Here is a 26,373-nt window from a genome sequence, read left to right as displayed (position 1 = left end):
TTCTGTAAGAAAGATTTTGCTAATCTTCTAGGTTGATTATATATTCAAGCACTAATTAATTAAATATAATATGTGCAAAAGTAGTACTAGATCCTATATACAGCGAGCTCCGTCAAATATATATCACTAAATTATTCAAGGATCGATCCACAAAGAAGAAGAAAAAAAAAAGGCAAGAGATTTTCATATCTTGTAACTTTAGCACGTATATAATGAAGTTTTGTCGTTTAGTGAGGCTAACATGTAAACGTACAAAATATATAAGACAAAGTCGAAGATAGGAAGAAAAAAATAGAAATGGGGTATATGCAAAGGAAAAGACGTACATGGGTGTTCCTCATGAGTTTCAATCAAATAATAGCTTTACAAAGTTCTAAACAACTTTTTCTCTTCTCTCTTTAGTACTCTTATTCTCTAAGTCTTGTTTTATTAAGACCTTGTAACTGTTAAATAGTTGAATCTCCTTTCCTATATACTATACATAGCAAACACATCTCATCTCATCATTTTTATATAAATATATAATCGCCACCAAAAAATTCAAAAACCCACCACCCGAAAATCATCTCAATTCCAACTAGCTAGTCACATCCCACCAAGGAAAGAATAAATTTCTGATCTCCCATTCTATCTCTCTCTCTCTCTCTCTCTCAAATCTCACACACACACACATTATATCATATATTACACATAATACTCATAACTCAGTTCCTACAAATGAAACCCTCAATTAATATTTCCGTAGAACCATGTGACGATTCTGAGTCCTCAAGCACAATCTCACTCTCGGAAACTCCCAATCCACCAACAACGACAACCCTAATAAAACCCTCCTCAATGGAATCAAGCGACGGAGATTATGACACGTCACACCAAAACAACAACAAGCACACCATGGTCAGCGACGACGATCTAGTCTTGGATCTGTGTCTCCAAAACACCAACAACAACAACAACAACAACTTCTCGGACCCGAAAAGCTCCGAGGAGATCGTCGCGGCGGATCAGGAAGCTAGGGTTTTCTCATGCAACTACTGCCAGAGGAAATTCTACAGCTCTCAAGCCCTAGGAGGCCACCAAAACGCGCACAAGCGAGAGCGAAGCCTCGCGAAACGCGGCGGGGCCCACGGGAAGACGACTCTCGTCCCGTCCTTCTTCGGCTTCCCGTCTTTCGGATCGCCGAATAATAATAATAATAATTACTCGAGCTTGGCTTCTCTTCCTCTGCATGGCTCGGCTCTCCACGGCACGAGGTCTCTCGGTATCCAAGCCCATTCCATGGTTCACAAGCCTTCTTTCCACGCCAACCATTACTATCCTTATCATCATCATCATCAACCGGCGAGGCTCGAGCCGGCGAGGAGGTTTATTCCGGCGAGTAGTACTAGTCACGAAAGGTCGTCGTGGTGGGTCAATAGTAATGGTAATGGAGGCGCAACGAAAGATGATCAGTTTCAGAAACTTGACTTGTCTCTCAAGCTCTAGTGAAGCTCAATTATTCTTTGTTATTAACTCCCCTTTTTTTTGTTTACTTTTGGTCTATTATTATTAGTACTTGTTGTTATTATTATTAGTACTAGTTATCTCGTTGTTCTTAATTTGTTTTTAATACGAATATAAGTCAGTTTTGATGGTTATGTTTTTAGGTATTATATATGTTCTCTTATTAGTTTTATATATGTATAACTTACCTTGTAAATGATGATGAGAGATACTAATTAATATATACATATATATATATATATTTATATAGAAATTTGTTTTGAAAATTCTCAACTACTTAGGAATTTAGAATCTTGTTTTGCATGTTATGATCTTCATGTGAGGTCTTCATGGTGGGTTGATTGTAGTAATGGAGGGGATAAGAAAGGTGATCAGTTGAAGAAACTCGACTAGAGTCTCTTAAAAAGCTATTGAAAGTCAATTCTTAATTGATTTTCCTGCTTTCTTAACTTTGTTTTTGTTGTTATTATTTCAATATGAATATGTGTCAGTTTTTTTTAGGTTTTAGATATAATATTCTCTTATATTAGTTTATGCAACTTTTATTGTAAATGATGAGATATATATGCTATATTATTGAAATATCTTCTGAAACCAAATTCAGAACTGCTTGGGAACTTAGAATTTGGTTTCGTATATAATTATCTCGTCTCGTGACTCAGTAGAGATGGCCAAGGTCAAAAAACTATCCTTGTATTTTTTCATTACGCAGAAGAGTTTTGTCAATCGGGCACTTATTTATTTTGTCTTTTTGTTTTCTCTTCTCTCGACAAGAATAAACAGGAAAAAAAAAAAAAAAAAAAAAAAAAAAAAAAACTTAGGCGCAGAGTTGAAAAAAAAACCGTTAAAAAAGTGATTGAAATTATTTCATGTTTGAAAACGAACAGTCACATTGTAAAAAGGAATAGAAAAGAAAAAATACTTTTAGGTAATCTGAAGGTCTCGACTCTCGAGTGAAAAGCTACAGTGATGAGGACACCAATAATGTTATATTTATTTTACTTAGATTATTAACCGTGAATACAACACGTAACCCTTTTAGGTAGAGTTAAATTCTGAAGTACGTAAAGTAAAATGGCCAAACAGCATACAGGTTGGCAATGGCAAATAAGTAATTATTTCAGATGACAGTTTAGTTCACCAGATATCAAACATGGGACTCCTTGATTAAGCTCATCTATGTTATAATTACAGTGTGACATTGGGGCACAAAACGTGCACAAAACTGGAAGCTTGTGATTTGTCATTTCCCATAATTAAACGCAATTTGGACGGTTGTGATTGTACCAAACACAAATATATGAGACCCACCGCAAGTTAAAGTAATAGACCATCTCTACTCTATTCCATTTGTGATCAAAATTCAAAAGAAATATTATAAAGAAAGGCTTTGGTTATTTGGTGTAGCAAACCCATGTGAGAACAGGCCAATAAAATTATGATGACCCATTTGGCTATGCCATCACATCATTATTTTATATTTAGTCTCTAAACCTTAATTATTATTTTTTTATTGTTATTATTTTACAGAGAAGATCTCTTGAGTGGTCCCGGATCCTTCTGATGTTTAAGAACTTAATAATGTGGAGTTTAGTCATAATACAAACAAACACTCCTCAAATTAAGATGTAAAGTAACTGAAAGATGTGTCATTATGACACTTGATTATGATCAACCTATTCTAATATTGATTAAACAAAAAACAAATTGTGATGATAGAGTCACCGGATGTCACACAAAAGTTTTGAAAGTGAAATTTCTATTATAATGAATTTTGTTTTTGGATTCTGGCCACATGACTGTGGATCAGTTGAGCTGTCCACTTTTTTAGTATTGCAACACCTCACTCTTCACCATTTTTTTGCTTTAAAATATTGAAGAGGAGCCATTGATTTCGCCTCTTAATTAAGGAACGCCTTAAAATATATAAATTTATACAAACTTGCAAAGAGATAAATGAAAGATTTGGAGCAATGATGTTGCTAAGATTAGGTGAGATATATATTAAATAAAGCCATGACTTGGTCTTCCCTCATAGCCACATAGTCGTGATAAGTAAAGGGTTTTTGTCGTCTTCTGGATTTAAATATTGCTGTTATATCCCTATTTTTAGATCAAGTTATTTTGCTTAAAGAGGTATGTTAAATGTCCATTTCAATGCAAGGAAAGAAAAAAAGATTAAACAGAGATAATCAACATCAAGAACAATATATGTTCCACCTCATGACTAAATTTTCTTACTTGCCATTCTCCAAACAATTATATTCTTCAATCATTTTCGCATCTTGTTGAAAATTAAAATATACGGGAAAGCTTGATCTATTTTTTTTCCCAGATTTGATAAGCTACAATGGTGGAATATTTTCAAGTGATATTTCGAGATATTATCAGCAAAAAAAAAAAAAAAAAAAAAAAAAAAAAGTAGCACGAGATATAATTTATCATTATTTGAAGTGGGAATATAGTAATATATATTATCGTCAATTTCTACAAAGAATATAGGCAACGTATGATGAGGAGTATCATGAACGTACGTGTGTGTTGCACCAATTTGAAAGAGAGATATTCCAAACTTGTGGATCACTTAATACTCCTTTTACTATACATTTTAAAACTGAATGCATATTTCATAATTGTTTTTTTTTTTTTAAGTAATTATTGTTTTGTTGGTCAATCAAGAAAGCGGGTCCCACAAAACAATCACTCGGTATTTCAGGGTATTGATGGTGAATAAAAAAAAATTAACAATCCAACATATCCAAAACACAGAAACAGGGGATCAGCTTTGAACTCGAGGGAATTGGCAAAAAATAAAATGCTTCCAATATCTTATCCTTAAATTTGGACCATTGTTTGTCTTTGTCCACAAATGAATGTGTTGAAATTTGGAATGTGTTTATTTTGCCTTTTGCTTATATGGTTGAATAGAATTAGAAGCCCACACTGCTTTTTGAATGAACAAGCCAGGTTGGTAAAGGACAGTTTCATGGGTGTTTTGACCTGGTTCAGAACATGTCAAAACAAACAAATAAAACATCAATGGAGTAACTGACCCACGTGGAAAAACTGCTTGCAAATAGTTGAGTCTTATATTTTTTAGAGTAAGAAAATGGTGTTACATCAAGCCATGAATTTACCTAACAAGTCCTCATTCTTTTCCTGTGAAGATAATAGAATTTGATGTCAATTTCCAGGGGAAAAATTTCGGAAGACGAACAATTATTGAGTCTATCTATGTTAAGAAAATGGTCCGTAAACACTATCTGAAATCAATTCCGGGCCTACGGAATATAAAACATCTCTCTCTAAACGAAAGGGACGTGATGTTTTTTACCGAACCAAATACAGGACACACATATTGAAATCTAGAATCAGGTAAAGAGAAGCGAAATGTTGTACTACCTGGTTTCAACGAAACCTTTCGTAATTTCCAACCATCTAACATATTCCATTTCTTCTTTGTTCTTCACGTAATTGTGCAAAAAGACAGCAAGGGAATCGCCGATTCCTCGATCTTCCAAGAACGTGTAAAGAGCGTCGATGAGTTCATCATCCAAGTCCCTGAAAAAAAAAAAGAAATCACATTGTCAGAGATCTCAAACTATGCATATGCGTAGGACTATCGGACCGAATACCGTACTTGAAGTAAGGGCTGAAATAAGAATTTTGGCCGAGTTTTCGGGTCCCGAGTCTGTCGATTTGTATGGAATTAGGCCAAGCCCAGCAAGAAATCTCCAACTCATTGCTACTTCCTTCTTTGATGATACTGATAACAAGGCCGATGCGAAGGTGACGAGCATTTGTTAGAGAAGATTTAGATTCGGGAACAGATTTATCGAACATCGTGGCTTCGATTTTGATATCTTCGTTCTCCCCAAATTTTCTCCTCAATGTGACCCATTTCTCTCCAGGAATGTCATCGACAGAAAAATGTTTATATTCCATGCCCGGCTGTGAAAATTAAGGAAACACACGAAAATAATTTTGGGGGTCTGTAAATGAGTTTTATCCTAATTGATCGAAACCAAAAGACTAATGTTTACTAAACGAATATAACTTATGAAATTAAGAAAAATTAAATGAATAAAGTTAATACCTGGCTGAGAGGAAGTCGCTCGAGCTCGAACTGGATTTCATGGCTGATGATTCTGGTGAGTTTATCGTCAACAACGGATATTTTATTTTCGTTCGTGGTAATAATAGGCCATGACATAAGTGGTTGTTTTCGTTGAAGACTCGAAGTTTGGATTTTAAAATTGGACGGAGATCGAAAAAGAAAGGAATTTCTCAGAGGTCGGACTAGACGAGACATCGCACGTTTCTGCGGAAGAAATTGAAATGGGATTGAGTTCGATCTTTAAAGTTCTAGGTTTAAAGTAACCAGAATCCCGTAATCATATACTCAGTTTAGTAATTTGTTATTCTTTCTGAACATATTTGTTTCATGTGTGAATAAAAAATAAAGGACATGGCCACCATGAGATATATAAGCAAACCCAAACAAGAGCAATCCTTCTCTTCTCAAAAGGTACAAATACAGGTTAGAGGACCAACACACAACTAAACAATCTGCAGAAAATGCGTAAACTAGAGTTTCAAATCACAAGAAACACTCTAGTTTCTTTGAGGAATTTTCTCAAACATCTAGAAGTCAATCAACATAAATGACAAAAAAATCGGCGAAAATGACAACATCAAAAAGCAAATTATAATACCAACAATAGTCATAATCTTCAGTGAAACAATCCAATAAAATGAGCGTTGGATCATGTAAAGCCAATCCATTTGATGATGTAAATGTGTGCTGACAAATGTTAGAATATTTATGACAAAGCAGAAACATGAAACACGGGATTAAAAAAAAAAAAAAAAAAAAAAAACTTGACGATAGTGAAAAAGCACAAGCATTGATGAGTCTTCCATGTATACATGTAGAACAAAATCAGTAGAAAAGTCAGACATGTTCGAAGTAGATGAATCAGTAAATTGGGAACAGAGAAATCGAACCTTGGGCAGAGAATTTCGACGGCTCGAAGAAGAGAGTTCAGAGTTTTAGGCGTGCGCAAGGTTTGGAAATTCGCTGCGGGGATACACCGGCATATTTTTCGTTTCGTCATCGTTTTAACAGATTTTTGTCGTTTTGTCGTTGTGAAGAATTTCGTCGTTTTCATTTCGCTGTCGTTTTTCAACGATTTCATTTTTTGTCGACCGTTTTCGTGTCTTCGTCGTTTTCCACCAATTTTTGTTGTTTATTTCATTTTTTTGTCGTTTTAAAGAATTTCGTCGGATTGCACCGGTTTTTGTCGTTTGTTCCATTTGAGTCGTTTTTATAATTTCGTCTTCTTCGTTTTCACATATTTTTGTCGTTTATTCCTTTTATTTCGGCGATTTTGTTTTATCGTCGTTTTCACCGATATTTGTCGTTTATTCCATTTTTCGCTTTCAAGAATTTCGTCGTTTTCGTTTGCTTGTCGTTGTTACCATTTTTGTAGTTTATTCTTTATTTTTCGTTTTTTGTTTTTTTTTTTTTATTATTTCGTCGTTTTTCACCAATTTTTTAATTTCGTCGTTTTTCAACGATTTTTGTCGTTTACCTTTTTTGTCGTTTTCTACTTGTCGATTTTCACAAATTTTGTCGTTTTTTAACATTTCGTCGTTTTTAAAATTTCTAAGCAAAATGTTGCGCTAACCAAGAATCGATCTTGGCTCGTGCTTCCCATGCCACAAGTACATCACTGAGCTAACTCACGGATATTGTCTCATATTTTATTTTATACAGAACATAAATTCAGACAAATACCCAAAACAGATATAAACCAATGTAAAAAAAAAAACATATTTGTATTATCGTACTGCACTAAACTATTTTTTTTTTTTTCAATGAAGAGATGAAATTCTCATTGAACAGCTTGGTTCTCCAATCATAGAGTTCATATTTATGGAGCTTCTGATTGCTTGAATCACAACGAGACTATCAGATTCAAAGCTCAACTCTCTTCCATTTATTGGCGATGATCCAGCTGAGTGCTTTCTTGATCCCCATAGCTTCAGCGATCTCCGGTGAGACTCGGCCCTCCTTAAATCCTGTTTTTGCTGCCACGAACTCTCTTTCTCGCAACAATCTCGAACCCGTACGCTCTGTCCCGGTCAACATTAATCTTGATTGAATTTTCAGTGGCCAATTATTAGATGGAGCTAAGCATTGGACTTAAGCAATAAACTACTTTAACATTGCACAGATTAATTATTTGTGGGTTTACATCTTCAAAGCCATTTTCTTTTTAAGAGAGAGATTATATACTAGTCAGAGTTGAATAAAACATTAACCTTTATATAACAGTTCTGTTTTCTTTTATAATCTGATTTCTATCAACATGCCTTTTTCAATAAACGAACCACAACTTGAAACTAAAAGCCCGGTAAAACATTTCACAGCGATCAAAACCTGGAAACATAATTCTCCCTCTTATCTAAAAAATTTCAGTCACAAAAGTGAGAAGAGAATGAAATGACTCACTTTCTTTTCTCATCCTCTTGGCGGCGCTTCTTCTTGACCCTTCTTCTCATCATCTTTGCTAATAACAGCCTTGCTCTCTTCTTTTTCAACAGCTTGGCTTTTTTTCTCACGATCACGCCCATCTTCTTCTTCTTCTTGTTGTTGCTTCATCGTCCTCTTCATCTTCGACTCGACTGTGATTTCGGTCAAAGCTTCCTCGAGCCTATCGAGCCTCGTCTTGACCTCCAAAAAATCGGGAGAATTTCGCGCCTTTTCCCTCACGGCCTCCTCTTCGATCGCCAGCTGGATCAATTTCTCTTCGTCTTCTTTCTTCTTTTTCACATCCAGCTCCTGAGAAACCAACACAATTATTCAGACTCGTAACAAACAGAGCATAACAAGGGCTTGATTACGTACCGCTTGCATTATCCTCATTTCACGACGAGCATATAGAGCCACCAGATACACAGCTGTAACAATAAAAAGCCTCGTAAAACAAAATTAAAAAAAAAAGTCTATAATCAAAGGGTGTGTGTTTTTTTTTCGGTACCCAAGGAAGGCAACAACGCGATGAAGAATTGCACCACATGGAAATCAATCCTGATCAGGATGATAAAAAAAATATAAAAATCAATGACTTTTCGTATATATACATATATTTTCAAAAGCAAAATCAAGAATTACCCGAATTTGTTTCTCCGGCCGGGAGGCTCGTCGAAGACGATCTTGGCAGAGGTGGCAAAGTCGAGATTCTCGAGCTGGCGATACGACTCGTGGTAGTGAGCCAAGCTCGCTTCGTATTCGCTGGCCTTGTCGGAGTTCCTTTTGTCAGCCGTGCAAAAGGGTCTCTTGGGAACGGGCTTGATTCGGGCCGGACTGAGACCCGTCAAGCACTTCAGAATCCGAACCCGGAAACGCCAACTCATAGTGACATACCCTTTACGCTAACTCAGATAAATCTAAATTTGTTGTCAGTTCACACGTCCCTGCACTGCACCATAATTGCAACACTGGTTTCAGTGTTTGGAAGTCATGAAAAATACAAGGAAAAAAAAAAAAAGAAAAAAAAAAGATACCCCATATATTTTCACCCAATTTTCTATGGAAAATGTAATCCCCTTTTTATTTACATGTTCCCCCATATTTTCTCTATTAAATCATTTTCCCTTGTATTTATCTCAATCAGTCAGAACAACACAAAGAAAATTCGAGGGATTCCATTTTATATTCCCTCCTGTTTTCCAGCTTCAAACAAGCATTTCTTTAGAGATATAAAAGATAAAAATAAATTAATTTTTTTTTTTTAGAAGAAACTCAATTAATATAAAAAGAGAAAAAAGAAAGCTTTTACTATGAAAAAGCAAGATACAAGCTAAAGGGCGCTAGGCCAATCTCTAGAGAGGGAAGCTAGATTATTGGAACGAAACTCGGGCTCAAGGGTAGCAAGCCAAAAACCAATATTGCGGAAAAGACGATCCCAAAGACTAACGAAACAGGGAGAGGCGTCATCGAAACAAATGATCTCTGTTGTCGGCAGCTTGGTGACATAGAGGGCAGCAAGACGGGCAACCGGAGATCGAAGGAAAACGGTGTAGAAGAACATCGTCGGTGCTGAGTTTGTTCGAGACGAGGAGCCAACCGAAAAACTGCACTTTAGAAGGCACTTTAGCTTTCCAGATCAGGTCGACAAAAGGCCAAGCCGAAGGGAGAGAGAACGAAGATAAGCTTCCCGTCATAGACTTCACCGAGAAGTCCTCCGTGTCGTCTAACCAAACCCGACGATCAACCATACCGCTCCAAATCTTGATGTCTTCCAGCTTCGCCAAGAGATCGGAAACCTCGTCGATTTCTCTCAAGGAAGGTTCCTAGAGAGTTTGAGGTCCCAAAAAACTCGGCCAATCTCAGACGGATCCGGGGAAGTAAAAAAAACCGATCTTTTCGTTCTTCGCGGAACAGATCCTCGCCAAGCCCGGAAACTTATCCTCGAGAGGACAGTCAAAAAGCCACGAGTCCTTCCAAAAGCGAACGATCGAGCCGTCATGCACCTTCCAGCTCACCCAGCTACGGGTCTCCCAGCGTGAATGAGGGTCCCATTCAGGCCCCAAGCTACTCCGAAGTCCGAACGACCTTCCCATGAATAAAACCCGCATCAACTAAGTATCAAGAATGGCTTTCGGTCACTGGTGTTTCGTGCTTGAGTTCCAAAATGAAGCCTTCTGTTTTTAATTTCTTGAGAGGCATGGTCCTAATTTGTTGGGCCATCAAAATCGCCCCAGGAGAGTCCGAGTCGAAACTCCCGTGTTTGTACTCGAGCAACGCGAGAGGGGTTTTGCGGGCAATAGGTGGACTAGATCTATGATTCCCCGGCGTCGATTTCTGGAAAGAAGATTTCGCACTACTCAATCCAAACCTACTGAAATGCTGAACCAGGAATTTCCATTCACTACTTTTCTGGTCAAACGACACAAATTTCGCTCCTTGTCTCTCGGTACTCTTTCTCAAATTATCCACAATAATATCTTTTGAAACCTCATTTTCATGTGGCAAGCCTAATCTCAGCACCAGAGTTACCTCAGCAGACTTATTCAAGCCCTGACCAACGGGCGGCTTGGCATTTTCATCCTCGTAAACAACGACTTCATGCCTACGAAAACTCACAATCCTGTCTATTTCTAACAATCTAACATCAGTTTCTCCAACATACTTGACTGAACCACAGCCATATCTTCCAACTGTGAAATCGGGAACTCTGCTAGAATAACCAGGATCAACCGATTCTCTCTCAAGTAATTCCTCAAATGACGGTCTCATGTAATAATCAGCTGCGATTAGAGACGGCAAAGAAACCTCAATCTCACTCGACAAAACCTTTCTCTTTATAAACTGAGATATATTTGGAGACTTAGTACCCACTGACATGTTGCTTCTTTGACTATCAAGACCACCTAAAATCCCATACCACAACAGCCATTACTATAAGGTTTTAAAAAAGTTAAAAACGTACGTACTGAGGCGTGGAAACGGTCAAACGCCCAGAAAACGCCTCAGTAACGTACGTTTTAGGTCTGAAAAATTCCTTGCTGGGATTTTTTTTACGTGAATGACCTTTCTCGAACACCACTTTGCAGATTTGGACTTGTTATAAAGACTTTTTTCTTTTTCATCTACTTTTATTCAGTTTCAACTAAGAAAAACGCAACCCTAAACTTCTAAGTCAAAACCCAGGACAAAATCCCTCAAAATCCAAATACACGAAGAAAAACCATCATCTAAGCCCTAAAATCAGGAATGCTCTACCTGATATATCTTGATTAGACTTTGCCAAAAACGGAATTTGAAATTCAGACGATTTCAAATTACATAAACTAAAAACTCATCAATTATCTATTTTCGCGATGAAATAGGGAATTCAAGCAACACTAATCAACACAGTAAAATAAATAAAAAAACTGAAACTAAGAGTTTAAACATCACCTGGTGGTCGTGACGATGAGACGGGGAGAAGGCGAGCAATTGGGAGCGCGACGGCTAGAGGGTTTCCTTACAACTTACACTTACTCTTAAAACGTTTTTAAATTTTGGGATTTGTAAATAACTATTAAATTATAACCTAACTATCTATTTATTTAGGTAAATAGCATATATTTTTCATACTTCCAAGATTACCTTTGGTATCATAAAACTTCGTTTTTATTTGTTTGTTAATTTCAAATTTTTTTTCAGTTATTCATCATCGGATTTGAATCATAGAATCGTTCGTCAAATCGGAGACATGTATTTTACATTTTTGAATGGTAAATAATAATTACTATCGAATGGCTGGACTGTAAATATTATTTACCATTAAAATTATCATGCAATTTGCAATTAGGATATTCAACGACTCATTTGGAATAAATGTTTAGGATCGTCAATTTCGTAGAAATTCTTCTATTGTTCGTATATTATCTGTTTGTCTAGGTTAGTCATTTAATCATTCTTAGTTTATGTTTGTCTAGTGTAGGTATTTAGCTTTTTGATTTCATAAAACTTCGCTCTTATTTTTTTGTTAATTCCAAAAAAATTTCAGTTATTTATCATCGGATTTAAATCATGGAATCGTTCGCCGTAATTTCAACCCAAATTTTATTTGTCGTAACCGTTTCGCGTTTTGTATGCAGACCGAATTGCCACTCCTAATTTCCACTCAAGCCTGTTGCCAAACAAAAAGCTCTTTAAACATGATTGCAATTGTTACTTTTATCTCCTATGAAGATTGCACAAGATATTTTTAAGATTTCTTTTATCTTTTTTTTTTTTTTTAGTAGTACGCGCGACTCAATTTTATGTGAAATGTAAGCTGTGTAGGTATATCAGAACTAGCATAAAATTTCGAGTTATTGACGAAAAAATACTCAAACTTCCACTACGACTACAAGGATGAGATGTGACCAGCCAAGCGAGGGCGATCAAATCCATCCGATTTTTTTTTTTTTTCGTAAAGGCATAATATTCCTCTTGCGACTTGAGCAAAAAAAAAAGAATTCCTGTTTCGAAAAGTTCATCGGTGAACTATAGAGATTTTAGATAAAAAGATGACGTTGTATTCGATTATTAGCATATTTTGATGTGATTTCACTAGCCACATTTGACATTCTATGAGAGCCTTTATTGAATTTAATCGATGAGTCCGATCAATTTGAGATAAATTATATGTCTCTCTCTAGTCTCTTTTTCCTTTCCCTAATCTGAACAGACAAGTTTTTTTGTTCTCGTTGATATATGTTCATATATATACGTATACATTTATGTAATTAACTATGTAAAATAAACCTGTAAGAAAATCAAAACCATAAAATAAATAAGTTCATCAAAACATTAACATTTTTTAAACATATACGGAAGTCATTATGTAAAAACAATTGTATCCCTTATTCATGTTTAAAGCTCAAATTTATTTAATCACTTTCTAGTATCCAAAAAGACATATTATTTGTTTATTTTTTTTTTTTTAATGGACATATTATTTGTTTATTGTCCCCTTCTTTTTAGTAGAGCCTAAAGCTACATCACATTTACAACATAAGCTGGAAGTACAACTACAAAACGCTTCATTTAATTTTTTTTTTTTTTTTTTTTTAATTTTTCTTTGTTGTTGTCAATCCATGAATTAGTATTAGCATTATTATTATTTTTAAATGTTTAGATAAAGCAAGGAATAGCATGTGTTTACCTGGACAGAATAGGTATTGGTGTAAGTTTAACCTCTAAAGGTTTCAAAGATTATTCCAATGGCATGACTTGAGCCACATCTCTGAACGTGACAATCCATAGCATACAAAATTCAAATACTCAGAACATAAAACATTTTTTTTTGTTCAACAACAAGAGATTTGAGTGGTAAATGCATAAAAAAATACCCATCTAATTTTTTTTTAATAATTTTTTATATAAAAAAATTAATGTGAAATTAAATACAATTCTCGAAATCATATCTCATCTGGGAGATGGGTCCCTCTCTCGTCACCCAATGTCTCACAAATTTATTAACATTTATTATCAAAAGACAATGTTTTTCAAAATTGGCCCCACTAATTAGAATTTAGAAGTATATACTCTAACAAGAAGAAAAAAAATTAGAAGTATATATACCAAATCAAATACCCACTATGCACCATAATTAGTATACGTTACTTTCTCCTAGAAATAATAATAAATAAATTAAGCCAATATTCAAGCCCAAGTATTAAGCACACTTGATTATATTATAACCCCGAAAAAAAAAGTGGTAACATAATTTAATGCCAAATTTATTGAAAAAATAAATGAAAGTGTGCGTCGGCCAGCTCTTCATTAGTCCATATATAACATATATCCTATAAAATAATATAATTTTCTGTATTTCATATTGCACAATAAGAATTCTATCTATCGGGGAAATAAGCCTTCAAAAAAAAAAAAAATCTATCGGGGAAATAAATCATATCTACGAGGATATGTAACCAAAATATTATTAAAAAAGAGTAGAAAATAGAAAAGGAAGAAAGTTGACTAAATCGCAACATTGAATCAATCCCCAAGAATAATAGTAAGAATATAAATAAAATTATATGGCTATTAATTAATTAATTTCCACACATACACTGATACACTTTATATATAAAAATGATTTTACGAAGTAAATAAATTTAAAAGAAATAGACAGTGCGGCACTACCAGCCGTTTGTGGAACCCAGCCGCAGAAGATTCTCATTCCCTTACTTTCCTCATATTTAACAAATACATATATATTTACCAAAAATAATAATTAATAATAAATCAATTACATTTATTCACCACCATCCACACCGTACCAGTATCATCATCAGTCATATAAAATAGAATGAAATCTCTCTCTCTCTCTCTCTCTCTCTCTAAATTCCTTACATTCTTATTGTTTGTTTTTTTCCTCTGCGAGTGATGTTATTTGATAGAGCCTTGTTAACAGTTAGTTTCGCCAAGTCTGAAAGAGACGTTTTTTCAATTATTTATTAATACAATTATTATCTTTCTCATTCCTTCAGTGGATTGAAATTGAATTTGAATTTGAGTTAAGAAATTTCAGAGAGCGAATAGAAAAATGTTGTTGTGCGCGAAATCAGTGACGACGAGCAACGAAGAAGTGGGATCTGTGCCAGTGTACCTCAACGTCTACGATCTCACGTCCATCAATGGCTACGCATATTGGCTCGGCCTCGGAGTTTATCACTCTGGCGTTCAAGGTTTCGGTTTCACTTTCTCATTTCTCTCACTCACAGTCACAGTACAGACTCACAATCTTAGATCTGATTGATTGATTTGATTGGTATTGTGTGTAGTTCATGGCGTTGAGTACGCATTTGGAGCTCACGATCTCGCGAGCAGTGGGATATTCGAAGGAGAGCCGAAACAGTCCGATGGATTCACTTTCAGGAAGACGATTCTGATCGGAAAAACAGAGTTAGGTCACTCGGAAGTGAGGGCAATCATGGAGGACTTTGCGGAGGAGTACAAAGGAAACGCTTATAATCTCATCACCAAAAACTGTAACCATTTCTGCAACCACGTTTGCCTCAGATTGACCGGAAATCCAATCCCGAGTTGGGTTAATCGACTCGCCCGAATCGGTAACCATTATTTCTCAATTCTCGCTCACTATCATATCTTATCTCGTGATTTTTTATTTCATAAATCCGTGGTTATATTAAACGCTGATTTCTGTTTTTTTTTTTTTTAAATATAATTTTGAACTGTTAAAAACAATACTTTCTTCATTAATTTATTTTGAAGTGCTGATTTTTTTTTCCCTCCTTAAAATTAGCAACGAACACTAATTACATATTTTTTTTAAAATTTTATTTGCTGTACTTCCTAAAATATCCAAATCCAATTACTCGGTCAAACTTAAGAAAATACCTTAAATACAATTTTATTTATGTATTTATTAGTTAAATGTGGGTTTTAATTAGTATGCAAATTATTAAAAAAAAAATGCAGGTTTCATGTGCAACTGTGTTCTACCGGTGGCGATAAATTCAACGAAAGTTCGTCACCATAATAACAGCAACAATAAACTCGAGGACGACGATAATAGTAATGAAAACGAGAATGACATTGATATCAAAGCATTGGAATCGGAAGATGGAGAGAATAAAAAGCCGAGGAGCGAGTCGAGCAACGAAATGAATTCTCCGTTGACTTTGTTATCGTCTCCTTCGATGACACGTCGTCGCGGTAGAAGCCGTACGAGAAGGCCTCTTCCTCCACCGTCTCCGTTGCTTGTTGGTTCTTCGGCTTCTTGAACCACATTCAATGCTTTATTTTCAGTAATAATTTATTCTTTTCTTTTTTTTTTTTCCCTAAATTTATGACTTTAACATCACATTGCACATATCTGTAAATGGGTGTGGTTGCACAAGTTTTTTTTGGCGGGAGCAAGTGATGATGCGTTGATTTTAATTTATTTTTTTGGGTGTAGTATCCGGGAATTATGTTTTCATTTTTATGATGGGCAATTTGAATATTGTTTTAGTGGATAATGGATAGTGTTAATGAAAAAAAAATATATGGTACAATGAAAAACTCACTTATGCAGATTAAGGTGTCAAATTGCCTTTAAAATAGACAAATCTATCTGTGTGAGAGAGAGAGAGAAGTAAAATGTTTGAGGTTATTAATTGATAGGCCGCGAAAAAAGTAACACCGTATCTTTATTTTCAAACTTTAATGGTACTGATTTTTTTCTTCTTAGTATTGTCGAGTTTGTGATTTTAACAGTTATTCGTATGTTTCACATTTTTTTTTATGTTAATCATTGGCTTCTCCAATAATTTTATTATGCTCTCGATGAGTTTTTTACTCTCACCTTGTGAACTAAGTGTGTTTTTTTCAATGCTCATTGGTCCTTGAGTCTTTAGCTCCGAGATACAGCGTCAATGTTTAGAACTTATAAGCCTTTTTTGCATTATTTTTCTAGAGTTTCCTTTTCTTGGAATCTTGAAAAATTTGCATTCCCATATTGGGACAGTAAAGTGAGTATAACATTCGATAGGACAAAAAAAGGACACTCATAAAATGACTCGGAAGTGTCTGATTCAAGGAACTAAAGGCTCAAGTAAAGAAAGTGGAAGACGTGTAATTTTTCTGTTTTACTTTCCTTCAAGTTGAAGCAATCAATGATGTTTGAGTCAGTCCTAGTCGGGATACACTTTTGTGGAAAAAAAAAAGGTCTAGTAATGAAGAATCAAGGTGCTATGAAAAGAAAGAAAGAGAAAAAAAAACATCATATATAAGTCCTTTTGTGGGAGAAAAAATTCAATGCCCTTAAGATTCTCTTGCTTCCTTTATCAGTTTTTATTTTCTGTGTGTTTGTTGGATATAGAAAAAATGGTTATAGAAACAAAAGAGTCCCAATCCAATCGTCAATCATGGACCAACTCTGCAACAAAAGGCGTGCCTCTCTATTTTGCCTTGTCCACGTTACACTTTCACTCGGGTAAATTCACTTGTAATAATGCATGCTTTTTTTTTCTTTTTTTTTTTCATTTCTTTCTTGGGTATTGTTGGGTGGGTCACCAATCGGAACTACAGAGGCTAAGATAATGGACCTGGGCTTATTAAAGACTTTCTAAAGTGGGCCTTGGAAAAGTAATTCAGTGGAACGATGAAGAAGTTACTTCTCGACCTAATTTATTACCCTTTATTTTACTTTTCATTTTTTTTTTTTATCATTTACTATTTTATAATTTATTTTTTTTATTGATTTTTTTATCATTTATTTTCAACGACGAAAATAATTATATTTAGTGTTTGAAAAGATAAGGTGTTTGCGTATAAATTGTTTGTTTCCAAGTGCTAACAAGTCCTGCTTTTTCTATCACGTGCACAGCAGGAAAAATAAGTATCTAAATGCGCACGTGCATTTAAAATATATAAAATAAAATAAAAAAATCTTTCACATACAAATAAAAACTCCCTTAATAGTATTTTTTTTTCTTCAAGAACCCATTGTTCTTAGTGTAGTAGTCGAAACTTATTGGAAAATGGTAAAATATTAGTAAAAAAACACTCATATTTTAAACTATTTGAAGTTGATGAGGGTTAATTACTCCACCAAAGAATGGATAGTATGAATGGTATCCATTTCATCAATAACCAAAAAAGCAATTCAAGAAAAAAAAAAAAAAAAAAAAAAAAAAGTTTCATGACTCTTTTTTCAAGCATTTGTAGCAACACATACTTCTAACTAAAATTCCAAACAAGAGCAATTTTTCACATTAACCGTATTTGAAAAAAAAAAAAAAAAAAAAAAAAGGAATTGAAAGTAAAAAAAAAAAAGTATCTTGAGCCATCTGGTGTGTGTTGGTTTTGGTGTCCTGCAAAAACATATATAATCACAGCCCGAAGATAACAGCGACATAAATATAATTCAACCTAGTGGGTAAAAATGAGAAGATTATAAGCAAAGCTTACTTACTATGGTAACAATTGTGGTGTATCCCACCGAACCAAGCTCTGAAATGTAGCCGGTTCTAGCTCGGCTTCTCACGCAACCACTCGACAAAATTATCCAAGATCAAAGGCCACGCAAGTTCGGGATCGTAATTATCAAGGCTCGGAAACCTTATCTGCTCAACGAAATTGTAACCACATATCATGCAAGGTTATTAAGCATCATTGTTGGGCTTGTATCAACGTGGGATAAAATTCCCACTTTCCTATATTATCCAACTTTTGTATCTCGATATCTTCCCAAATCCTTACTTTTCGAACAATTTGGGAAGCAAGTTGTCAACTTCGAAAATGACTCTTTAAAGATGGATACAAAAAAAAAACAAAAAAACAAAAAAACAAAAAAAAAGAGAGAATGTTAGTGTACCTCGTTGCAAAAGCGGTAAAAGCCCATCCACTGATCCATGTTTATGACTTTGTAATCATTTTGAGTCTGCGTCCATGAACAAGCAAACACAGACCAAAGAGATTTATTTCAAAATTCAAAGGATGTAGTCTTAAAGTTTTTACAAACATTCTGTTTCCTTGGTGGAATAGTTACCAAAGTCCAAACCCTAGTGAAAAAACACATCAACATATATATATATATATATATATATATATATATATATATATATATATATATATATATATATATATAAATTGGGTTGTGTCTCCGACGAGATACTTCACATCAAAATATAATAAATAAAAAAGGCACACAAAAAAAGGGCATTATACAGGATGATTCAGCCTCTCTCACCTTCAAATAATTACAAAACAAGTTGACCTGTGGACCGAAATCTGAGCCGAGAACAATGTTCAGTAATTCACAGATGCTCTCTACATCTATGCTCTTCTGCTTCTCCTCTAATACAATAGAAGGTAAAAAAAAAGTCATTTATAGAAGTAAAATAACTTCACAGAAAAACAACAACATCAACAAAAAAAGACTGAAACGGAATATACTGATTTGCAAAGGTAAGAGTTTTACCTGTTAAGCAATATCGAAATGCATACGAGTAGAAATCCACAAAGTTGAACGGCCGTCTGACCTTTACGGTTCAATGCAAAGAAAGAGAGAAACAAAAGACAAACAAGGCTTCAGAATCTCGCGAAATATTTACCACAGTGACATCACGAGGGAAAGGACATAGAAGTACCGACACTTTACCTCTTTCTCCAAATCGGGTAGTGCTTTCTTCAACTTGCTAATCGTGTCAGCTCTTAATGCTTTCAGACCTCTCCGCCACTCTTCCTGCGACACAAGAGAAGTTGGTGTCAGCTCTTAGCGGTAAAAATGGTTTACAAGAATAAGATTAAAGTTGTGACTAGCTGCGATTAAATAGTAAATAAATAACCAACCAGAACTTACCAGGGTAAAGTATCCCTGTTTTTCACCCTTCATTTTCCTGGTACATGACACAGTTAATTAGATCTTATACATGACAAGGCCGGGAATTTACGCAAAAATAAGAATTATCAGCGAAAAGAATATTAGTTACCAAGCAAGCATCAAGATCCTGACATCCGTATGATCTACGCCCAAATCGGAGCAAAGAGATTCAATTCCTTCTGGGCTGCTCAAAAGACACTTTCGAGAGTAAAAAAAAAGGATATGCTTATTTCCAGCGGTAAATTAGATTTCGGATAATTAATCACCTAAAAAAACGTGTGAAAACGGGTTTATCGACAAGGTAATAGTACATATGAAATCAACCATAAGCTTAATTCAAGCCTAATGTATCTTCTATGCCAAAGGAAAAAAATAACATGGTAAATTAAATTCTAGGGTTCACAATACAATGCATACTTACTCGATCATACTGGAAGATGCGCTGGCATATGAGTAGAACACATTGTCGATTCGCTCGAGCTCTTTCGTCGAGGCTTTACTAGAGGCTGATACGAGTATAACAAATGTCTCAATAAAAGAAACATCTTGGCAAAGGATTACCATCAAATGGAATCATAGACCCATGATAATAATAATAATTAAAAATCACACTTGCTCCTTAAAAGAAAGAAAAAACAAAGTATTGAACTGTCCCTTATCATATTTTTGGGGAATCGGTCAACCCTGCCTGATGATACTGTATAAAGTTGAATTATTTATTGTTAAACTGTTGAATAATATAATGGCCTCAGCATATACAGCCCTAGAAGAAGCAAGAACTGAACGAGTCAAGAATCATCTTTGACAATTCGAGAAATTCTGGAAAGTTGAAAACTTTACATGAAGATGTTCGTTTTCATGGAAGCAATTATTTCGATCGTGAAATTCCGGATCAGTAACGATTGAAGGAAATCGGAAAAAAAAAAAAAAAAAAAACGAACCGGAGCGGAAGATGTCGGTGGCGGAGGAATTGACGGTGGCGGAAGAATTGGGTTGGCCGGATTTCCTCAGCGTGGACTTCCTCATCCTCGTAACAATCGAAACGATCCGAACAGAAAGAGTAGCTTTGAAGCTTCGACGTTTCGAAGCTTCAAAGAAAATAATAACTCTGGAGAGATAGCGAAAAAAAGGAGAGAATGAGAGAGATTTTGGGGAAGACAAAAGATTTTGGTGTACTACGCAACTCCGCGTACGCTAGCAAAAGCTGCAAACCTAAAGTATATATGCGCCTTTTCTATTATTTAGGGAATTTATTTTAGATTTTCTAAACTTAACTCGCAAAGTCGGTTCTGATTTCCTTTTTTCTTTTCTTTTCTTTTTTCTTTTTTAAAGATTTTTCTTTCTTTCTTGCTAAATTTGCGTCAATATCACAAATTCATCGGTTTTTTGCTTTTGTATCACAAAGTTGTCAAAATTGCATTTGTGTCACGTATTTACATTTGTGTCACATGTGCAAATTTCAAATTACTCTCTCTCATCATTTAATCTTTTTATTAGTTACTGCATGTCTTCTGAATTTTTACAATACCTCATTAAAAATCACTTTATCTTCCCCTAAAATTTTCCAAAATTTTTGGGTGTGACTTATTTGCAATTGGATTGCCAATTTGTGACATAAGATGCAAATACCACTTCTTTCTTTGGGATGTAATATTTATAAGAGAAATTGTCTCATTTGTCACAATTTCATAATATTTTTCCATTTTTCATCAAAAGACTAATTTGACCCAACATTGTTGACATAAATTGTGACATTTTGAGTCAAATTAATTTTTTTTTATGAAAAATTAAAAAATATTATAAAATTAGTGACAAATGAGACAATTTTTCTATTTATAATGGATTATTATTTATTGATCTCTTATTTATTACAAGAATATTTTGATATTTGCTGTAAAATTCATGGCTATCTATACCGACCTAATTACTTTTAATAATATGTATAAACGCGAGTCATCACAGCAGTTCAATCTTTTTTTTTCCGAGTTGATGAAAATCAGACCTCGACGTCAACAAAATAAATAAAACGGTATAATACTGTAACGTATTTCCTCACCTATCACTAATTTTAATGAAACAGAACATTATATTGGTTGAAAATAAAGAGTTAATACAACATTACATCTAATACCCGTCCTTTTTTTTTACATTAAAAGTAAGAATTTGTGACCTATGGATCTCATCTTCAGCGAATTAAGTCTTCTTAATCAGAAGCGATTGTTGAAATGGTAAAGAAGCATAATCCAAGTGAACTTGAGAACCAAAACAATTCACCAAAAAAGGCTATGTAGCAGCAGAGAGCTCGGAGAGGAAGCACGTGAAGAGAGACACCGAGTCTTGAAGATGAGCCGCTCGAAGATCGTCAGGAATCGGAGCATTAAAGACTGTGTCGAAGCAGCTTAACTGTGTTTCTCGCGACGAGCCATCCCCGAGATCGGATAATAGCAAACCGTTTATCTCCTCTCCCATCTTTGAATATGCCACTCTACATGATTCAACAAAAATCAAGTATATTATTATTGTTATTTATTACTATTATTTTAAGGTCAAGTAATTTAAAGAGAGACAATTTACCTGGCTTCCACTGATAATCTTCCGCCCCAAACGGCCAAAGAGTTGTTTAATTGGCCGATGAAGTTTCTACAAGCATCATTCTTGCTCTCGAGAGATTCCTGTGACCAAATTCCAACTTTCTCAGTGCATAAAATTTAATGAACAGCAATGAGTTTTTATGTTATCTGCTATATTGATGAGAACAATGATGGTGAATATTAATTATCTTACCATCAGCTCAGTCATGGTATCGTTGTCTTCGAGCAATGAACTTCTGAGAACATAGAAGGAAACGTAAATTCCAGCACCCAAGTCCCAATTGTCGATTTCCGACTTGTGGTCTTCCATTGAAGATGCCAGTTCCCATATCTCCGAGTCTTTTCCTAAAACAAGATAGAACAAATGCTCAGAAAAGAAACTCGTGAAACCCGAATTGGAAATAATTTAATCCTCTACACAATGGCATCGCCACAGGACCAAAGAAACGTGGTATTATGTTCTACCAGCTAAGAGGATTATAAAAAATAAAATAGAGAAAGATACCCACGAAGATGTAGATAAAATTGAACCCAAAAAAAAAAAAAAAAAAATTAATGGACGAAGGAAATACCTGACAAGAACAATGCGTGAGCAACTGAGGTCACAAAAATCGTATGAGCTTTGACCCAGTGTCCACATTCGAGAAAATGTTCAAGAGCCTTTGAGGGATTCCCGACGTAATTGTAATAAACCGCCTATTGGTCAAGCAGAAACATATTGTCGTAATCGAGGGCATAATATTTTATATTTAAAATATCCGAAAACAAAAAATTTACCAGTGCTTCATGCAGCCATTCTCTGGGTACACCTAGATTCTCGATGAACTGACGTTGAGTTTCTTGAGAGCTCCAAGATTCGCAATACTGGAACAAGATTTCCCGAATAATCTTGGCCTGAAGATGAGGCCAGTCTTCACGGTAAGGCATGTGGAGAACCACATAGATAGCCCAGTGACATTTCCCCAAGCAAAGGAGCTGAGAAACATATCCCATGTCAAGAACATGAAGATCGTCGGAGCTGATGACACCGATAGCTTCCAAAACAGCTCGTTGATGCCAAATCATGTGATGGTCGAGCGGATCGTGAGTCGAAGAGTAGGCACTGAACATATCCTTCAGAGAGCCGAACCGACTCTCTTCACTTGCGTGAAGAAGCATGAGATAGTACGAGATGTCAAAACGCTCCTTCGTACTCCAATTTACAGCCTCGTCTTCGAACCCTTCGTCGACATAAACCGGAACGGGGCACGGGGCGTTCCCATTGTCGAGTAGACTTTGGTAAGTGCGAAAAATCGCGGGCAGAGAAGAATTAGGAGGAAGGTTATACCACATCAACAAGCCCAGGAACCTCTTCCAGTCGATATCGAATTCAGACAGAGCGCCGTGAATATCTCCGGCAAGTAGCTCATAGAGCCGTAGCCTGTCTTTCTCGATGAAACCGAAATCAAGACCGTTGATCTTCCAAGTCTCGAGCTGTTTCTCGATATCGGAACGATTCACCATAGAACCGCCAGCCTGGCTCAACAGGCAAGCGAGCCGTACATCGCCCTTTGAAACCGCCTGTTCCACGGCCTCGTTCACTTGCCGACCAGTTAGGTTGACAAGTATTTGCTGCAGATAGTTGGTCTCGTCGATAGAGCTTATGTCGTTTTGTACGCGACCACAGACACTCTCTTGCAACCAAAAGCTAAACTCTGCTCTGCGGATAAGAGGAAGCGCTTCGGAATCAGCTTCCGGGGAAGCTTCCTTGAAATCCTGCATCATGTCTTCCTCGTCGTGCGGATCTAGAGATTTCAGTCGTTCATCGTTTTCCCTGCCGGAAAAGAGGACTCTTATCAATTCCCAGACCATTATTTGGTGCGTCAAACAAAAGCGAGCCGAGGAGGATAAGCCAGGCACTTGGATTTGCTTCTGGATGATTTCCGAGTAGCTTCTGCAAATATCCGAAAGCTGCAACCGATTTGAGACGGGTTTCTGAAGCTTCAGCTTGAAGGAATCGAACTCAACTTCTTGCGTTTCATGCGCTATCCCTTTGTGAAGAGTTAACAAAGAATCGAAAGAGTAATCGACGAGCTCCTCTTTCACTTTGTTGCTTTCATCTCTAGCCACTTTGTCAATCGCAATCTTCTCTATATAGATAACAGAGGACAAAGCTACTTGAGAGTTTTTCCCAGCCACGGGTCTCCCAGCGTGAATGAGAGTCCCATTCGGGCCCCAAGCTACTCCGAACGACCTTCCCATGAATAATCCCGCGTCAACTAAGTATCGAGAATGGCTTTCGGTCACTGGTGTTTCGTGCTTGAGTTCCAGAGTGAAGCCTTCTGTTTTCAATTTCTTGAGAGGCGTGGTCCTAATTTGTTGGGCCATCAAAATCGCCCCAGGAGAGTCCGAGTCGAAACTCCCGTGTTTGTACTCGAGCAACGCAAGAGGGGTTTTGCGAGCAATAGGTGGACTAGATCTATGATTCCCCGGCGTCGATTTCAGGAAAGAAGATTTTCCGTACTCTTTAACGGACGAGCGTTTCTGATGAGTTCCGGCTAGCTGATCGAAATCTTCCCTCTCCTCGAGCTCTTCGTCCTCGTCGCGGAACATCAACATCCTCATCTCGTTCACCTTTCTTGGGTCAAGCCCGAGATGAGTGGGAAGAGAATGGGAAAGCAAATTTCCAGAGTAATCCATGTCGGTCTCTTCATCGATAACATCAGAGATTTCGCCGCCGTTCAACTCTCCAATGGGTCCTTGACTCGGGGTCGCGTCGTCCATTACGATGTCATCTTCTTCGTCATCGCTCAATCCAAACCTACTGAAATGCTGAACCAGGAATTTCCATTCACCACTTTTCTGGTCAAACGACACAAATTCCGCTCCTTGTCTCTCGGTAATCTTTCTCAAATTATCCACAATAACATCTTTTGAAACCCCATTTTCATGTGGCAAGCCTAATCTCAGCACCAGAGTTACCTCAGCAGACTTATTCAAGCCCTGACCAACGAGCGGCTTGGCATTTTCATCCTCGTAAACAACGACTTCATGCCTACGAAAACTCACAATCCTGTCTATATCTAACCATCTAACATCAGTTTCTCCAACATACTTGACTGAACCATAGCCATATCTTCCAACTGTGAAATCGGGAACTCTGCTAGAATAACCAGGATCAACCGATTCTCTCTCAAGTAATTCCTCAAACGACGGTCTCATGTAATAATCAGCTGCGATTAGAGACGGCAAAGAAACCTCAATCTCACTCGACAAAACCTTTCTCTTTATAAACTGAGATACATTTGTCGACTTGGTACCCAATGACATGTTGCTTCTTTGGCTATCAAGACCACCTAAAATCCCATACCACAACAGCCATTACAACAAGGTTTTAAAAAACGTTAAAAATGTACATACTGAGGTGTGGAAACGGTAAAACGCCCAGAAAACGCCTCAGTAACGTACGTTTTGGGTCTGAAAAATTCCTTGCTGGGATTTTTTTTACGTGAACGACCTTTCTCGAACACCACTTTGCAGATTTGGACTTGTTATTAAGACTTTTTTCTTTTTCATTTACTTTTATCCAATTTCAACTAAGAAAAACGGAACCCTAAACTTCTAAGTCAAAACCCAGGACAAAATCCCTCAAAATCCAAATACACGAGCACAAACCTAATCCCTAAAATCAGGAATGCTCTACCTGGTATATCTTGATTAGACTTTGCCTAAAACGGAATTTGAATTTTAGACGATTTCAAATTACATAAACTAAAAACACATCAATTATCTATTTTCGCGATGAAATAGGGAATTCAAGCAATACTAATCAACACAGTAAAATAAATAAAAAATTGAAACTAAGAGTTTGAACATCACCTGGTGGTCGTGACGATGAGACGGTGGGAGAAGGCGAGCAATTGGGAGCGGTGGCTAGAGGGTTTTCTTACTTACACTTACACTTGCACTTACTACGTTTTTATATTTAAGAATTATATATATATATATATTTTTTATATTTAATTATATTCAGAGTTAGTATACATAGACCAATGTTTGTAATGTCGTTTTCGTCGTCATTTCGAACATTTTGATTTACGGAATATCGATAAGGAAATAAAAAATCGAATGAAAAAAATGTGAAAAAGGCTAATCAATTTATCGTTTTTCATGAAAATTGACAAACCGACAAAAAATTGAACGTAAAAAAATGTGATAAAATATATTTAAAATATATAAATGTAATATATGCACATTGTATATGATACATATATATATTTTTCAATATTTAAACGTATATAAAAATACATTGTGTATATAACTTTTTTTTATAAAAAATATATATGAATGTGCTAGTAATGTAAATATATATATATATATATATATGTATATACATACGTAAACATTGTATCGTTTTTGTT

The 26,373-nt window shown here is 35.8% G+C and overlaps 6 protein-coding genes across 8 annotated transcripts; 2 read left to right on the top strand and 4 right to left on the bottom strand.

Annotated features, from left to right (window-relative positions):
- The first annotated feature begins 421 nt into the window (after positions 1 to 421).
- On the top strand, positions 422 to 1,598 carry ZFP1 (zinc-finger protein 1). The gene has a single exon (XM_089626563.1). It carries the CDS (start codon positions 718 to 720, stop codon positions 1,483 to 1,485), a length of 768 nt encoding a protein of 255 aa, XP_089482689.1. The 5' UTR covers positions 422 to 717; the 3' UTR covers positions 1,486 to 1,598.
- Positions 1,599 to 4,101: 2,503 nt separating this feature from the next.
- LOC149386758 (uncharacterized protein At2g39795, mitochondrial-like) lies at positions 4,102 to 6,591 on the bottom strand. 2 transcript variants are annotated; one of them, XM_089626748.1, is made up of 6 exons: positions 6,511 to 6,591; positions 5,600 to 5,824; positions 5,144 to 5,454; positions 4,906 to 5,064; positions 4,641 to 4,662; positions 4,103 to 4,503 (listed from the first exon to the last, which is right to left on the bottom strand). In XM_089626748.1, the coding sequence occupies exons 2-5, from the start codon at positions 5,813 to 5,815 to the stop codon at positions 4,641 to 4,643; spliced, it is 708 nt and encodes a 235-aa protein (XP_089482874.1). In that variant the 5' UTR covers positions 5,816 to 5,824; positions 6,511 to 6,591; the 3' UTR covers positions 4,103 to 4,503. The 2 variants fall into 2 exon arrangements, with proteins under 2 accessions (XP_089482875.1, XP_089482874.1); XM_089626749.1 differs by lacking the exon at positions 4,641 to 4,662 and having other exon boundaries at positions 4,102 to 4,503.
- Positions 6,592 to 7,310: 719 nt separating this feature from the next.
- On the bottom strand, positions 7,311 to 25,881 carry LOC149386755 (stress response NST1-like protein). Of its 2 annotated transcripts, none has more exons than XM_089625449.1 (6): positions 25,832 to 25,881; positions 8,684 to 8,990; positions 8,550 to 8,599; positions 8,417 to 8,469; positions 8,021 to 8,350; positions 7,311 to 7,641 (listed from the first exon to the last, which is right to left on the bottom strand). In XM_089625449.1, exons 2-5 carry the CDS (start codon positions 8,923 to 8,925, stop codon positions 8,030 to 8,032), a joined length of 666 nt encoding a protein of 221 aa, XP_089481575.1. In that variant the 5' UTR covers positions 8,926 to 8,990; positions 25,832 to 25,881; the 3' UTR covers positions 7,311 to 7,641; positions 8,021 to 8,029. The 2 variants fall into 2 exon arrangements, with proteins under 2 accessions (XP_089481575.1, XP_089481574.1); XM_089625448.1 differs by having other exon boundaries at positions 7,314 to 7,661.
- Positions 14,334 to 16,035, top strand: LOC149386757 (PPPDE putative thiol peptidase family protein). The gene is made up of 3 exons (XM_089625445.1): positions 14,334 to 14,739; positions 14,836 to 15,123; positions 15,494 to 16,035. The coding sequence occupies exons 1-3, from the start codon at positions 14,598 to 14,600 to the stop codon at positions 15,796 to 15,798; spliced, it is 735 nt and encodes a 244-aa protein (XP_089481571.1). The 5' UTR covers positions 14,334 to 14,597; the 3' UTR covers positions 15,799 to 16,035.
- On the bottom strand, positions 17,682 to 20,590 carry LOC149386756 (defective in cullin neddylation protein (DUF298)). Its single transcript, XM_089625446.1, has 10 exons — positions 20,324 to 20,590; positions 19,804 to 19,888; positions 19,492 to 19,566; positions 19,362 to 19,398; positions 19,161 to 19,244; positions 18,981 to 19,041; positions 18,750 to 18,856; positions 18,375 to 18,440; positions 17,973 to 18,123; positions 17,682 to 17,871 (listed from the first exon to the last, which is right to left on the bottom strand). Exons 1-9 carry the CDS (start codon positions 20,406 to 20,408, stop codon positions 18,028 to 18,030), a joined length of 696 nt encoding a protein of 231 aa, XP_089481572.1. The 5' UTR covers positions 20,409 to 20,590; the 3' UTR covers positions 17,682 to 17,871; positions 17,973 to 18,027.
- Positions 21,449 to 25,925, bottom strand: SAR3 (SUPPRESSOR OF AUXIN RESISTANCE 3). The gene is made up of 6 exons (XM_089625437.1): positions 25,832 to 25,925; positions 22,751 to 25,308; positions 22,546 to 22,669; positions 22,167 to 22,318; positions 21,957 to 22,054; positions 21,449 to 21,867 (listed from the first exon to the last, which is right to left on the bottom strand). Exons 2-6 carry the CDS (start codon positions 25,280 to 25,282, stop codon positions 21,666 to 21,668), a joined length of 3,108 nt encoding a protein of 1,035 aa, XP_089481563.1. The 5' UTR covers positions 25,283 to 25,308; positions 25,832 to 25,925; the 3' UTR covers positions 21,449 to 21,665.
- Between the last annotated feature and the right edge of the window lie 448 nt (positions 25,926 to 26,373).

Source organism: Urtica dioica, chromosome 9 (genome assembly GCF_054948205.1).
Source record: "Urtica dioica subsp. dioica isolate 48M chromosome 9, U.dioica_male_clone48M_v1_H2, whole genome shotgun sequence".
NCBI classification, from domain to species: Eukaryota; Viridiplantae; Streptophyta; class Magnoliopsida; order Rosales; family Urticaceae; genus Urtica; species Urtica dioica.
Note: the sequence above shows the minus strand (reverse complement) of the source record. Positions and strands in the feature narration are given on the sequence as shown.